At 36.2% G+C, this 14,755-nt stretch overlaps 1 protein-coding gene across 1 annotated transcript in view; it reads right to left on the bottom strand.

Moving 5' to 3' along the window:
* Nucleotides 1-14,755, bottom strand: part of LOC140507145 (amine oxidase [flavin-containing] B) — a 147,218-nt gene that overhangs the window by 42,917 nt on the left and 89,546 nt on the right. The window contains exons 5-6 of the mRNA XM_072615120.1: nucleotides 4,645-4,749; nucleotides 2,027-2,118 (exon numbers count right to left, since the gene is read on the bottom strand). Coding sequence (XP_072471221.1) covers nucleotides 2,027-2,118; nucleotides 4,645-4,749 — 197 coding nt within the window. The remainder of the gene's footprint in view (nucleotides 1-2,026; nucleotides 2,119-4,644; nucleotides 4,750-14,755) is intronic.

The following is a 14,755-nucleotide window of genomic DNA, read 5'->3' as shown; positions in this document are numbered from 1 at the left end:
CAAGTTTCCTGACTCCAAACCTGGTGCTTCTCCCACTATAACTAGTTAATTGACACTAAAGGAGGACCAGAGGTATGGTAGATGATTAAATAAAGCATGTTTTGGAACTGTGCCTTTAGGCTTGTAAGTGAATAAGGATATGGCTGAAAGTCTGGGAATTTATTTCCAATGAAATGATGAAAGCATGCTACTAAAACCAGCACTGGAAGACCTTGCAAAGTTAGTCATTTTTTCCCCATCCTCTCTACTGTTTCCCTTCAACTCTCTCTACTCTGGGAAGAGCCTAACGTCAAGAGATTTGCATCCAAGTTTCCTCAAAATTCCCTGGAGCATTCTTAATGTTTAAAAATTTCCTCTGCATAGAAGATCATAGAGTAGGCTCTTAATAAATATTTAATGAATTTAGTTGAAATAAAGGAAGCTCAAGCGCCTAAGTCAAACACCTAAGAAGAATAAGGAACTAATTTTTAATAAACTCAAAAGCACTCCAACTGGACATATAACTTAGGCATAAAGGGTGATATCAAAAACAAAGTAGGGGAACAAGGAAGAAGTTACCTTTTAGATCAATGCTTAAGGTAAGAGTTCATGACTAAACTCCTTTTGAGGATTATGGAAGATAAAGCAGACAATTTTATCATATGGGATTTTAAAAAGTTTTTGCACAAGCAAATCAAATTTAGTTAAAAATAAAAGAGAGACAGACAACTGGAAAAATTCTTTGTAGCAGTTTTCTTTGATAAAACTCTCATGTTTAGGATATATAAGAAACTGATTAAAATGTGTAAGACTGAGAGCCATTCCCCAAATGGTGAAAGGATAGGAATAGGCAGTTTTCAAAGGAAGCAACTTAAGCTATTAACAACTATTTGTTAACATCTAGATGTTCCTATTACACTAATAATTATAAAACTGAAATTAACACAGCTCTAAGGCCATCAAATTGGAAAAGATGATGAAAGATGAAAATGATGGATGCTGGAGGGATTGGGAAAAGTCACATTATGGCATTGTTGACAGACTTGTGAATTTGTCCAACCATTCTGGGAAGCAATTTGAAACTAGGCTCCAAAAGTTACAAGCCACAGTTGAATTGACTGTTATGTGGAGGACTGTTTTGTCATTAGCAGCAACTGTTGTAGTGAAAAAAAAAGCGTTACATCTGCAGTCAAAGTAGCTATATTCAAATCCTCTTTGTACTTCTCCTTGATCTGTTTTCCCAACTTCAAAATAAGGGAGTTATATAAAATAATCTCTTAAAATTCAAAGTTTTGTTCATATGCCTTGACTCAAAGCTATATTTGCTTTCAACATATATTTTTATGCCTATGTCACCAAATCAGTCCATTAAAATGAGGTCTCCTCACCTTACCCCCTTCTCCCACCCAATACTTCATATATAATTTCTATATGCTTATATGAATATGTGTTCTCTTTCCTGATAGAATGGAACCTTTTTGACGAAAGAATTATTTCATTTTTTTGTTTTCTTATCCCTAGATCTCAGCACATGTCCAGTGTCCATGGACACTTGATGGTGTATTAGAGAGATCCACGGTATCTGAAAGAAGTGTGTAGTGTTCTTAGAATAAATTCATTTATTTTATCTTCCCAGCAAGAGTGGGTTAAAATTAAAGAAAAAAAGAAGACAAAGCAAAATGGAAAATTATTTTAGTCAATGTAACATTTTTAAAAAATTAAACTTTCATGGAAAAAGCAATTCAATTCTGATGTTGTCCAAGTATTTTTTTTTACTGTAGTTTTATAAAAGTGTAATTTCATTTGATTAAAAGTTTTAATAGTTTAAAATGGCATTAAGACTTTTGGGATATCCAGTATCATATACATGGTGATCTCCAATTACAATAAAATTGTAATCTTCTTAAGGTCAAGAGCCATATCTTCTAGTATTCCACTTAGTGACTAGCAGTGTCCAACATATAATAGAAGCATGTTGAATTAAATTGATAAATAAAAATGAAAGATCATATATTATTTATGAGTTGCGTAGGAAGCTACTTCTTACTCAGTCCAGCAGATCTTGTCCAACAGCTCCTTCATTGTCATGAAATCCCACTCTTCTGCGAGAGGCGCTTTCCAGGGAGCATCACTTGGAATCTATGCAAAGAAGTGCAAAATGTTTTTCCTTTTGGAAATATACATATGTATATTTTTATATACAGTTTAGTTATTTTCAGTCATTTTGTTTTACATATGCATATTTATTTTTTGGCCTAGACCTTTGATGAAATCAAAATCTCCCCCTTCTGTCTGAGTGTATACATATAAACACATGCATGTTATAGTTATGTGCACATGCATGTGAATATATGCACATATTTGTGTGCATCAGCCTGTCTGCTCCCTCTTTTCATATGGCCTGCAGGCTAAGAATAGTTCTTACATTTTAAAATATAATAAAACTTTGTAAAACTATTCTTAAGGGGTGGGCACAGTGAGTCAAATCCATCCTTCTGGACCATAGTGTGCCAGCCTCTGCACTATACCTTACTACTTTTTCTATGAAATATTTTTATTGTTCCTATCACAATTGTTTAAATTATTACTCTCACTGTCATGATTTTATTTGTTTGGCATTCACATTATTACTTCTACTTATTGGACTCTATAAACTGAATGAACTCTTGAAATTGTGATGAAACCTTTTCTTTCTTATAATAAATATTGTCTTTAAATAGATGGTCCCCAGACATGGGTAATAATGTCTAATTCTAATTTAAAACCAGCCATTATGTCAGATTAGACTATTGAAGTGATTGGCAAAAAGGAAATACACAAAGCTTTCCTGAATCTGCCCAGAGAAAGACTAAATTTGTCTCTGAACATGGCAAAACTTAAAATATTTCAAAAACGAGGTTTGTTGTTATTTAGTCATGTCTGACTCTTCATGATTTCATTTGGGGTTTTCTTGGCAAAGATACTCAAGTAGTTTGCCGTTGCCTTCTTCACGTTATTTTACCTGAAACTGAGGCAAATGCAGTTAAGTGGTTTGCCCAGGTTAAGTGTCTGAGGCTGGATTTTCCTGGTGCTCCATCCATTGTGCTATCCTCTCATTTTGCTCCATTCTACATTTCCAGTTTAATTTCACCTTATTTTCTTTATACATTCTACATTTGTCAAATTAGACTACTATCTCTCTCCTGGATGCAAGCTTCCATCTCTGGCTTCCTATAACAGACCATGCGCCACACTAGAGAGTTAGCCTTCTTCATGGCCTCCATGGACCTCCTCATACAATTTTCTTAAGGTACTTTTTGGGGAGCTCTCTTTTGTCCCTCTCTCATTTTATCTTGTCTTGTCCTATGTATATTGTTAGTCATGTCATATTCCCTAGTAAAATGTAAGTTCCTTGAGGGGAAGAACTATGTCATTTCTTCTGCTTTTGCTCCTGGAATCTAGTATAGCACTTTGTGTATTATGGACACCTCATCCATGTTTCTTTAAATGCTAGAGGAGATGTGGGAAAATTGGGACACTGAAGCATTGTCAGTGGAATTGATCCTACCATTCTGGAGAGCAATTTGGAACTATGCTCAAACTGTGCATACTCTTTGATCCAACAAAATCACTACTAGGTCTGTATTCCAAAGAGATCAAAGAAAAGGAAAAGGACCTATATGTACAAAAATATTTGTAGCAGCACTTTTTATGGTGGCAAAGAATTGCAAATTGAGAAGATATCCAGCAACTGGGGGAATGTAACAAGTTATGGTATATGATTGTTATGGAATACTATTTTGCTATAAGAAATAATAAGTAGGTAGATTTCAGAAAAACTTGGACTTACATGAACTGATGTGGAGTGAAGTGAGCAGGACCAGGAAAACACTGTACACAGTAACAGCAATATTGTACAATGATCAACAGGGAATGACTTAATTATTCTTATCAATATAATGATCCAAGAAAATTTCCTAAGGACTCATGATGAAAAATGCTCTCCACTTCCAGAGAAAGGACTGATGGAGTCTGAATGAAGATTGAAGATGCCTTTTCTCTCTTTTTTAGGATTTCTTTTTGTCTGTGTCTTCTTTTACAACATAGTAATATGGAAATATGTTTTGCAGAACTGCACATGCATAATCTATATCAAATTGCTTACTGTCTAAGGGAAGAGAGAGGGGAGGCAGGGAGAGAATTTGGAACTCAACATTGTAAAAAAATGATGTTAAAAGTTGGAAAAAATAAAATAATATTTAAAAAAAGGAAAAATGTTTCTTGAATTGAAAAGAAGTAGAATAAAGCTCTTTAGAGAGATGTGGAGTTATAGCCCATACTTTGGGGAGAATGACGACCTGGAAAAGAATGAGATGGTTCTAGTTGGTTCTGAAACAGTGACCTACAGTCAACACCATCGGAATGGAGAATTTTAAGTAATTTTTAAAAGAAATGGTCTATTTATAACAGTTATTGTGCATCAAATTTTCTTTCTTTCCTTTTTTTGCTTTTGAGTACCATAAAGAATGGAAGGGAATAAAATAACATAAAAATTAACATAATTTAACCATATGTGATCTTTTTAAAACTCAGGGGGAAAAATGCATTTTCCCTTTAACTGAACACCTGAACATGAAGACTTTGTAGCTTAATCAAAAAAGACTGTACAGGCTCAAATATTCATACCTGTTTCCCCATTTCGTCCATTGTTCTCCATAGGTTATTATGATCCAAGAAGGCAATAGGGTTCCATACAGAAGGAAATGGACCTCTGAAGGGATAACTTTTGCCCTGTAATATATAAGATAAAAAAATAACTTTGACAAAATGCCCTATAATCTTTCATTCATTTGCACATATTTATATTAATTTCATTATGATGAATACTTTCAAAGGAGAAATATTAGATTTCCAAACATTTTGTCTTAAAACAGAGCACATAACATAGTCTGCCATCCTGAAGAAAGAAATTATTAATTAAAGCAGGGGTTCTTAACACATGGTTTATGAACCTGGTGAACAAAACATTTTGGTCACTGTATTTCAATATAACTGATTTCCTCCATAATTCTATAGATTTTATTTTATGCATTTAAAATGTTATTCTGAGAAGCGATTTATGAACTTCAACCAAAAGCAATTTATGTCATTCCTGCATTAATAAAATCACACAAGTGAGGCAACTAAAAAAGGCCCAAAATATGTATAACTCATATTGAGATCACAAGATCATAAAGCTAGAAGGAAGATTGCTCAGTAGAAACTCCTCATTTTAAAGATGAGGAAATTGAGACCCGGGCAGATTAAGTGGTTTATCCAAAGTCACACAGGCAGCAAGTAGCAGGGAGTTTGATTCCTGGTCCTTTGGCTGGAAATCTTTGCACTGTCTCATTCTGTTTGCTTGAAGTGTGGTACACAGTATAAACCATAGCTCACATGTATATAGCATTTTATTTCATTTTAAAACCAATATGCCTTTATTAAGTACCTACTGTGTGCCAGACATTGTGCTAAAGACAAAAAAATTAATTTATTTCATTTTAAATTTATGGAACAAAGCAAATTATAACACAGTATAATAAATAATGGCACACGAAACTGCAAATCTACTGTACAACTAGCTATTCCTTTTAAAATACAACAAAGTTAACATTTAAATTTTTTTCCCTTCCCTCTCCCTATCCTGCCCTAGAGATGGCCACCATTAAACACACACACGTGTGCACATATGCATGCACACATACACACACATAGGTATATAAAATCATTTTATATATGCTTTTCTGAGGAAAGAAGTGTAAACATTATGATTCCCATTTTACAAATGAGTAAACTGAGACTTAATGAAGTTAAGACATTTTCTTGCAGCTCTGCCTCTTATTAGAGAAGATAATAGAACGAGGACTCAAATTTAAACCTGACTCTCAGTATGGTGCTCTTTCCACTATACTATACTGTCTCACTTAGATTTTGTGAGATATAGGCACATTGGGGAATGGGGGAGGGCACCAATAGTCCTATATTGTGATTGTTCAGTTATTCAGAAGACAGTAACCCTGAATCACCAGAAAATACTATTCTTGTACCTATTTGTTAGTAGAGATGTGCGATGAAGTTAAAAAAAAAAAGGAAGTGATTTCCTATTGTCCTTCTGATATTACACTAACATAATACCTTGTACATAATAACGGCTGACCAAATGCGTATTGAATTGAATTTGTGGCAGATTTTAAATTTCATAAGGGAAGATGTCATATCTCATGCTTCTGTTTTATTATCTTCCCCTTACCTCCTTCCCCTAGTTTTGTAAGCTACTATTCAACAAATAGAGGCTAATTTATATTCATAGAGCTCTTTGGGCAGGCTGAAGGGCAGGAGGTTTGGTAGGAGAAAATAGCTTTGAATTAGGAGGCAGGTACTGCTCTGCTACTCACTATTTGTGGGATATCAAGTCATCTCTCTGGGTCTTAATTTTCTTATCTGTACAATGAGGGGATTAGTTTAGCAGAGTTCTAAAAATTCGTTGATGAATTTCTGACTCTCCTAGTTACAAACTTTGGAGATCCTTTATCAATGTTCCTCCAAAAATGTGACACCTGGATGAATTTCTTGAGAGTCAGTCAAAATGACATATTTGTTACTGGCAAGCTTGATGCCAGTATCCTGTTCAGATTTGATTGGAGGATGAAATGAGACAGTTGTAAGGCATGAAACAATTAATAAAAAGAGACTGACTTTGCCCTAAAAATCTGCAACTAGAATACAGTGGCACTTGGCATCTACACAGGTCTCCTCAGCACCATATGGAAAGGCTTCTGGTTGGCAGGACAAAGTATGGTGACTCCTGTGATCTTCAGATAGCCACCAAATCTGATAGCCCCTGACCCAATTTGGGTGGGACATTTTATGTCCTTAGGTGATCAGGAAGTTTGTCAGTGGAGAAAGACAGGTGAGGACCAGGAAACAGTTTTGTTGCCTTTAGGGAACAAGAATCCCTGTTGTGGGAGAGTGGTGAAACCTTGAGAGATACGGATCCTATCACAGTATTCAAAAAAAGCCCTGAATGTGGAGTCAGAAGACTAGAGGTTATTCTGGGCTGGTAACATTACTACTTTGCAAAATGGGGATAATAATAGTTGATTACCTACTTCTCAGAGTTGTTTGGGGAAGAGGGAAGTTCTTTGTAATCTCCTATGGAAATGTTTTTTTGTTATTATTGACTAGAGCTGACTTACATTAAGTTCTCTGGCCAAAAAAAAAAAAAAAAATCTCTCTAGGTATATGGATTTTTGCATGTGTAAGGTAGATTTTTGTTCTTTTTAAGATACTAGCTCCCAGAATCCATGACCATAATGATTTTTCATTCCCAGGCTCATGGTATGTAAACATCTCCACCCCACTTGTGCAGCATTATATAATAATAAATAATGTAACATTTGAATTCAGTTGATAAAAACCCACTATGACCACACAGTGAGACATAATGGTGAAATAATGTAAACTTGTGAGGCTATTGCTAGCAAATTACCTTCTTTGTCTGTTACCCTATAAATCAAGTAGGCACTGGTAAGTAAGGGAAATCTGAATGCAGAAGCTAGAATACTATGTGTACCTAGATTGGCCCCCATTAAGGCTCAGAGAGAATCTGTGTGCTTGCCTCAACCAGCCTCCATTGAGACTCAGGGGACTGGTAGGAGTTATGACTCCTACTATGTTCTTACCTGCTCCTGTAAGAAGAGTAAATAGGAAAGCTGTAAGAGTTAGTGCTCCCACTATCAGCTACCTTCTTGAGAAGACTAGACTAGAATAAAGTAAGCTTATTTAAATCCTTATTATGTCTCCAAACCTGTCTTCCTAGCTGCTCAGATCAAAAGTGAATCTGCTTTACTAGAAGCTAGTGACTTTACTAGAAGCTATTAGAACACACGCTAGAAAAGCTCCTCCTCCCACTCCTGTGTGTTTACCTGTCTAATAATTGGCATAGTTGGTGTTCTCTGTCTAATGCTAACTTTCATTTCCAGCACAATATGGAGTCATAGTCTAATGTGGGGACAGAAAGACTTACAAATTCATGACTTATTAAATAGCCATCCCTTTAAAGATAATTCAGAGGTTTTTTTTTCCCTCAAAATATCAAAAAAAAAAAAAAAAAAGAGAGAGAGAGAAAATGAATGGGGACAGAGCCAAGATGACAGAGTAGAAGCAGGAACCTGCCTGAGCTCTCCACCCAAACCCTTCAAAATACCTGTAAAAAAAAGACTGAATTCTAGAGCAGCAGAAGCCACAAAATGACAGAATGAAACAGATTTCCAGCCCAAGACAATCTGGACGGCTGACAGGAAGGGTCTATTGCATGGGACTCAAAGCAGAGCACAGCTCAGTGTGGGCTGCACGGACACAGACAGGACTGGAGCAGGTCATAGGGTGTTGAATTATTGTGCCTCGGTTTCCAGACTTCTCAAACCACAAATGCTGAAGATAGCTTCAAAGGTCAGTGGGAAAGCTCTCTCACCAGGATGAGAGAGAAATGTGGTCTAGCCCCAGCCCCATGGTGGCAGCAGACACTGCTGCAGCAGCTGGCTGCTTTTGGAGCTCTATAGAGGGAGGAGTTATCCAGCAGGTGATCTGCTTCACAGTTCTGGGTGGCAGTCATGGAGCAAGGAGGAGTGCTGGTGTGGCAGAGTTGGCCTTGGTTGTAAAAAGGGAATCCAGGATCCAGGGCAGAAAAGAGTGCTTGTGGTTGCTCGTAGACCAGAGCACAGGCCAAGAGAGAAATAAACACCTCTCCTTTGATCATACTACTTTGGAGGAGTTGAGAACTCATAGGTCCCTACAAATATTTCTGAAAGCAGCTACACAAAGGTCCTGAAACTTGGGGTAGTGCACCCTCTACTTAACAAGGAGCTCAGAGGTCAAGGAATTAGCTGGGAAAATGATCAAAAGAGGGAAAAAAACTATAGAAGGTAACTTTCTTGATTAAAAGGTATTTTCTTTCAATGAGGAAGATCAAAGCATATAACTGGAGGAAGACAGCAAGCTCAAGGCTCCTACATCCAAAACCTCCAAGAAAAAGATGAATTGGTCTCAGGCCATAGAAGACCACAAAAAGGATTTTGAAAATCAAGTAAGAGAAGCAGAGGAAAAATTGGGATGAGAAATGAAAGTGATACAAAAAAAATCATGAAAAACAAGTCAATAGCTTACTAAAGGAGAAGCATAATATAACACCTTTAAAAATAGACTAACTTAAATAGAAAAAGAGCTCCAAAAAGCCAATGAGAAGAATGCCTTAAAAAGCAGAATTAGCCAAATGTAAAAGGAGGTTCAAAAACTCACTGAAGAAAATAATTCCTTCAAAATTAGAATGGAGCAAATGGATGCTAATGACTTTATGACAAATCAAGAAATTATAAAACAAAACCAAAAGAATGAAAAAATGGAAGATAATGTGAAATATCTTATTGGAAAAGCAAGTGACCTGGAAAATAGATCCAGGAGAGATAATTTGAAAATTATTGGTGTACCTGAAAACTATGATTAAAAGAAGAGTCTACACATCATCTTTCAAGAAATTATCAAGGAAAACTGCCCTGATATTCTAGAACCAAGGAGCAAAATACAAATGGAAAGAATTCACTGATCACCTCCTGAAAAAGATCCGAAAAGGAAAACTCCTAGAAATATTGTAGCCAAAGGCCAGAGGCCTCAGGTCAAAGGGAAAATATTACAAGCAGCCAGAAAGAAACAATTCAAGTATTGTGGTAACATAATCAGGATAACACAGGATTTAGTAGCTTCTACACTAAGGGATTAAAGGGCTTGGGATATGATATTCCAGAGATCAAAGGAGATAGGATTAAAACCAAGAATCACCAATACAGCAAAACTGAGTATAATACTTCAGGGGGAAAAATGAAATTTCAGTGAAATAGAGGACTTCCAAGCATTCTCGTTGAAAAGACCAGAGCTGAATAGAAAATCTGACTTTCGAGTATAAGAATTAAGAGACACATGAAAAGGTAAACAGGAAAGAGAAGCCATAAGGGATTCATTAAAGTTGAACTGTTTGCATTTCTACATGGAAAGATGATATTTGTAACTCATGAGACCTTTCTAAGTATTAGGATAGCTAGAGGGAATATATATATATATATATATATATATATATATATATATATATATATATATATATATATACAGAGAGAGAGAGAGAGAGAGAGAGAGAGAGAAACAGAGAGAAACAGAGAGAGACAGAGACAGAGAGAGAGACAGGGAGAGAGACAGGGAGAAAGAAAGAGAGCATAGGGTGAGCTGAATATGAAGGGAGGATATCTAAAAAATAAAATTAAGTGTTGAGAAGAATGTAATGGGAGAAAGGGAAAGGGAGAAGTAGAATGTGGTAAAACATCTCACATAAAAGAGACAAGAAAGAGCTTTTGCAATGGAGGGGAAGAGGGGGGAGATGAAGGGGAATAGGTGAGCCTTGCTCTCATTGGATTGGGCTTAAAGAGAGAATAATACACATTCAATTGGGTACTAAAATTTATCTTACCCTGCAAGAAGACAGGAAGGGAATAGGAGAGAGAAGATAATAGAAGGGACTGCAGATTGAGGAAAGGGGTAATCAGAAGCAAACACAACTGTGGGAGGATGAGTCAAAGGAAGGAATAGAATAAATGGAGGGTAGGACAGGATAGAGGGAAATGTAGTTAGTCTTTCACAACATGACTGCTATGGAAGTGTTTTGCATAGCTACACATGAATGACCTATATTGAATTGTTTGCTTTCTCAATGAAGGTGGGTAGGGAAGGAGGAAGGGAGAGAAGTTAGAACTCAAAGCTTTACAATTGAATGTTAAAAACTGTTTTTGCTTGCAAATGGGAAATAAGTTGTATAGGCCTATCTTGCCCTACAGGTAAATAGAAGAGAAGGGGATGTGAGAAGGTGGGGGTGATAAAAGGGAGGGCAGACTGGGGAAAGGAGTAATTGGGGTACACACTGTCCTGGGGTGGAGGGAGGGGAGAGATGGAGAGAAAAACTGAAATTCAAAATCTTTTGGAAGTGAATGTTGAAAACTGAAAATAATTAAATTATATTTAAAAAAAGGAAAGAGAAAAGGAAGATCACTTTATTACAAATAGCTTTAAAAATCAGTAATTTCTATGGAATAATCAATCTATCAATAAGTATTTATCAAATACCTCCTAGTGCCAGGCACCATGTTAAACCCTGGGGATGCAAAGACAAAAATCCAACAGTCCCTGTCTACTCTTCAGAAATTTGCATTTTATCATAGGGGAGACATGTACATATATAAATGTATGTAGAATAAATGCAAGGTGTTCAGAGAGAGGGTACTAGAGGATGGTGGGATTTAGCTCAAAATGCCCACTCTGCAGCTTTGGAAGTGGCACTAGATCTCAGGAGAAAAACCTTGGCTTTATATAGTTCTATGACTCATCTGCATAGAGATGTAATTAAGTTGATAGGAGCTGATGAAGTCTCCAAGAGATCGAATATAAAGCGAGAAGCCCCAGATCAGAGACTTGGGGTAATCCATAATTAGAGGGTGTGATACAGATGATTAAACAGTAAAAGAGAGTGAAAAGGAATACTTAGATAGGTAGGAGAATCAGTCTTGAAGACCTAGAAAGGAGAGATTATCCAGGAGATTAGCAAGTAAGAATGATGAAGACAGAGAAAAGATAATTATATTTAGCAACTGTTTGGTTTTGGCAAATTTTGGCAATTGTTTAGATCATTGTTGACTTTAGAAAAAGAACTGAGAGATGACATCACAAGCCAGACTGCAAAGTGGGACATGTAATTATTTTTCTATTATAGTAATAACCAATTATTAAACTAGGATTAATGTTTTTTCTAGTTATTTCCTCATTCAGGGATCAGCTCCTATATGTCAGTCATCCAGCATCTGAAGGACAAGGTTGATAGATGAGATTGCCCAAATCTTCCAGGAACATGCGCCTTGACCTTGGGCAGGACTTCACCCAACTAGCTGATCTTATTTCTACAGAACCTAATCTAGGTAGATTCCAGGCCCAAAGCATTAAGCCCATGCCCTTGTACCCCTCATTGGAGTTTTGGATAACTCAGATCATGAAAAAGAAAACCAACCAGAGTGGTCTGGGTAGGGATGGACTCCTTTGTCCAGAGTGCTGGTGACAACTGAGTTTCATGATCATAAAAAAATATTAGAGACCAAGGGAGTATTGGGCAATCTTCAAGAGAAGGTAGGAGACTAAAGGGTCAAGGACACCTGTAGAATGGTTGGCCTTGGAAAGAAGTGTTTCATTATCAGAGACTAAAAGAAAGGAGAATAGAATGGGGGAATAAAATCAAGTGGAGAAAGAGACAAGAGGGAACTCATGGTAAATGGCCTGGGTTTTGTCAATAAAGAGGTGAGGTAATCTGCTGAGAGAGTTGTAGAGGGGAGGTGTGAGAGGCTTGAGGAGATAAGATAAGGTTTGGAAGAGCTTTGGTGGCAAGTAGAACAGGGAATCAATTAGGGAAAACCAACAAGACTGCCTACTTACCAGAAGGCTCACTAAGATTAGATAACATAAATTATTAGTTCTTCCAGTCAACTCAGGCACTTGGTTTTCTCCAGCTGAATGAGTAGGAATGGATGAGGGGCATCCAATGGATGCTGGGGGAAATCTACAGTTAAGACTTCGCAAGGAATCAGTGACCATAATACAAGCAAGCTAAATAGTACAGTGGAAAGGATGCTGCCTTTGGAGTCAGGAAGACTTGAGTTGAATCCCACCTCAAACATTTGTTAGCCGTGAACAGATGAAAACTGATTTGACTGGTATGGCCCCAGACCCACAGGATGCATAAAAAGTGTTTTGCAATTATATTCAAATAATACTGAGTTTGTCTTGGCAGGTCAGTTTCCAAGTATTTTATATTGTCTACAGTTATTTTAAATAGACTTTCTCTTTCTATCTCTTTCTGTTGAGTTCTGTTGATAGTATGATGGATGGTTTGTCTGGGTTTATTTTGTATCCTGCAACTTTACTGAAGTTGTTCATTGTTTCAAATAGTTTTTAAGCTGATTTTCTAAATTTCTCCAAGTATACCAGCATATTATCTGCCAAGAGTGACAGTTTTGTTTCCTCATTGAAGAAATATTAATTTCTCATGGGTAGGTTGAGCCAATATAATAAAAACGACAACTTTATTTAAGTTAATTTACTTATTCAGTGCCATACCAATCAAACTACCAAGGAATTATTTTATAGAGCTAAAAAGTAGTAACAAAATTCATCTGAAAGAACTAAATGTCGAGAATATCAAGGGATGCAATGAAATGGAAAAAAAAATATTAAGGAAGGTGGTCTAGCAGTTCCAGATCTCAAACTGTATTACAAAGTGATAATCATGAAAACAACCTGGTGCTGCCTAAGAAACAGAGTGGTGAATCAAAGGGATAGATTCGTTACAAAATACCCAGTAGTAAAAGACCATAATAATGTAGTGTTTGATAAACCCAAAGATACAAGCCTGTAGGGTAAGAACTCACCATCTGGCAAAAATTATTATGAAAACTAGAAAACAATTCAGCAAAATCTAGGCAGAGATCAATATCTCAAACCATATACCAATATAAAGTGAAAATGGATAAATAATTTAGACATAAATTATCAGGGGAATAACTTAGGGGAACATGGAAAAAATGTACCTATCAGATCAATGGAAAAGGGAAGATTTTATGACCAAAAAAGACAGAAGGGAGTACATGAAGTAAAATAGATAATCTTGATTACATGAAATTAAAATTCTTTTGCACAAATAAAACTAATACAGGCAAAAATAGAAGGAAAACAAGAAAATGGGAAAAATTTATAGCAAGTTTCTCTGATAAGGACCTCATTTCTCAGATATATGGAGAACTGTGCCAAAATGATAAAAATAAGAATCATTCTCCAGTTAATAAAATAGTCAAAGGATATGAACAGGCAGTTTTCAGAAGAAATCAAAGCTATCAATAATTATTTGAAAAATGCTCTAAATCATTACTGATTAGAGAAATTTAAATTAAAATAACTCTGATGTAACACCTCACAACCATCAGATAGACTAACATGACAGAGAAGGAAAATGAGGAGTACTGGAGGGGATGTGGAAAGATTGGGACACTAACGCATTGTTGGTGGAGTTGTGAACTAGTCCAACCATTTTGGAGAACAAAGGACTATAAAACTCTTTGACCCAGAAATCCCACTACTATCCCAAACACATCAAAGAAAAAGGGGAAAGGACTTATTTGAATAAAATATATTTTATAGCAGTTTTTTTTTGTGGTGCAAAGAATTGGAAACTGAGGGGATGTCTATCAATTGGGGAATGACTAAACAAGTGGTATATGATTTTGCTGTCATATTACTGTGCTATAAGAAATGACAAGCAGGATTCAGAAAAGTCTGGGAAGACTTATATGAACTGAAACAAGCATTACTGTTATACAGTAGCAGTAACATTGAAGGGATGATCAACTGTGAATGACTTAGCGATTCTGATCAAGACAATAATCCAAGACAATTTCAGACCTGATAGTTTTTTCAATCTTTTGTTATCTGCCCCCTTCATACCTTTCCAGTCTTCTTGCACCTTATTCTCTTTTATGTACTCTGTGATTTAGTGATCCTAGCCTCCTCTTGTTCCATGTACAAAACACTCCATTCCCTGCCTGCATTCATTTTCATTGGCTGTCCCCCATACCTAAAACTTTCTCACTCATCTCCTGGCATCTTTAAAATTACAGTTAAATTT

Source organism: Notamacropus eugenii, chromosome 5 (genome assembly GCF_028372415.1).
Source record: "Notamacropus eugenii isolate mMacEug1 chromosome 5, mMacEug1.pri_v2, whole genome shotgun sequence".
In the NCBI taxonomy this organism is placed as follows: Eukaryota; Metazoa; Chordata; class Mammalia; order Diprotodontia; family Macropodidae; genus Notamacropus; species Notamacropus eugenii.
The sequence above is the reverse complement of the archived record's forward strand: the minus strand, read 5'-3'. Positions and strand labels throughout refer to the sequence as shown.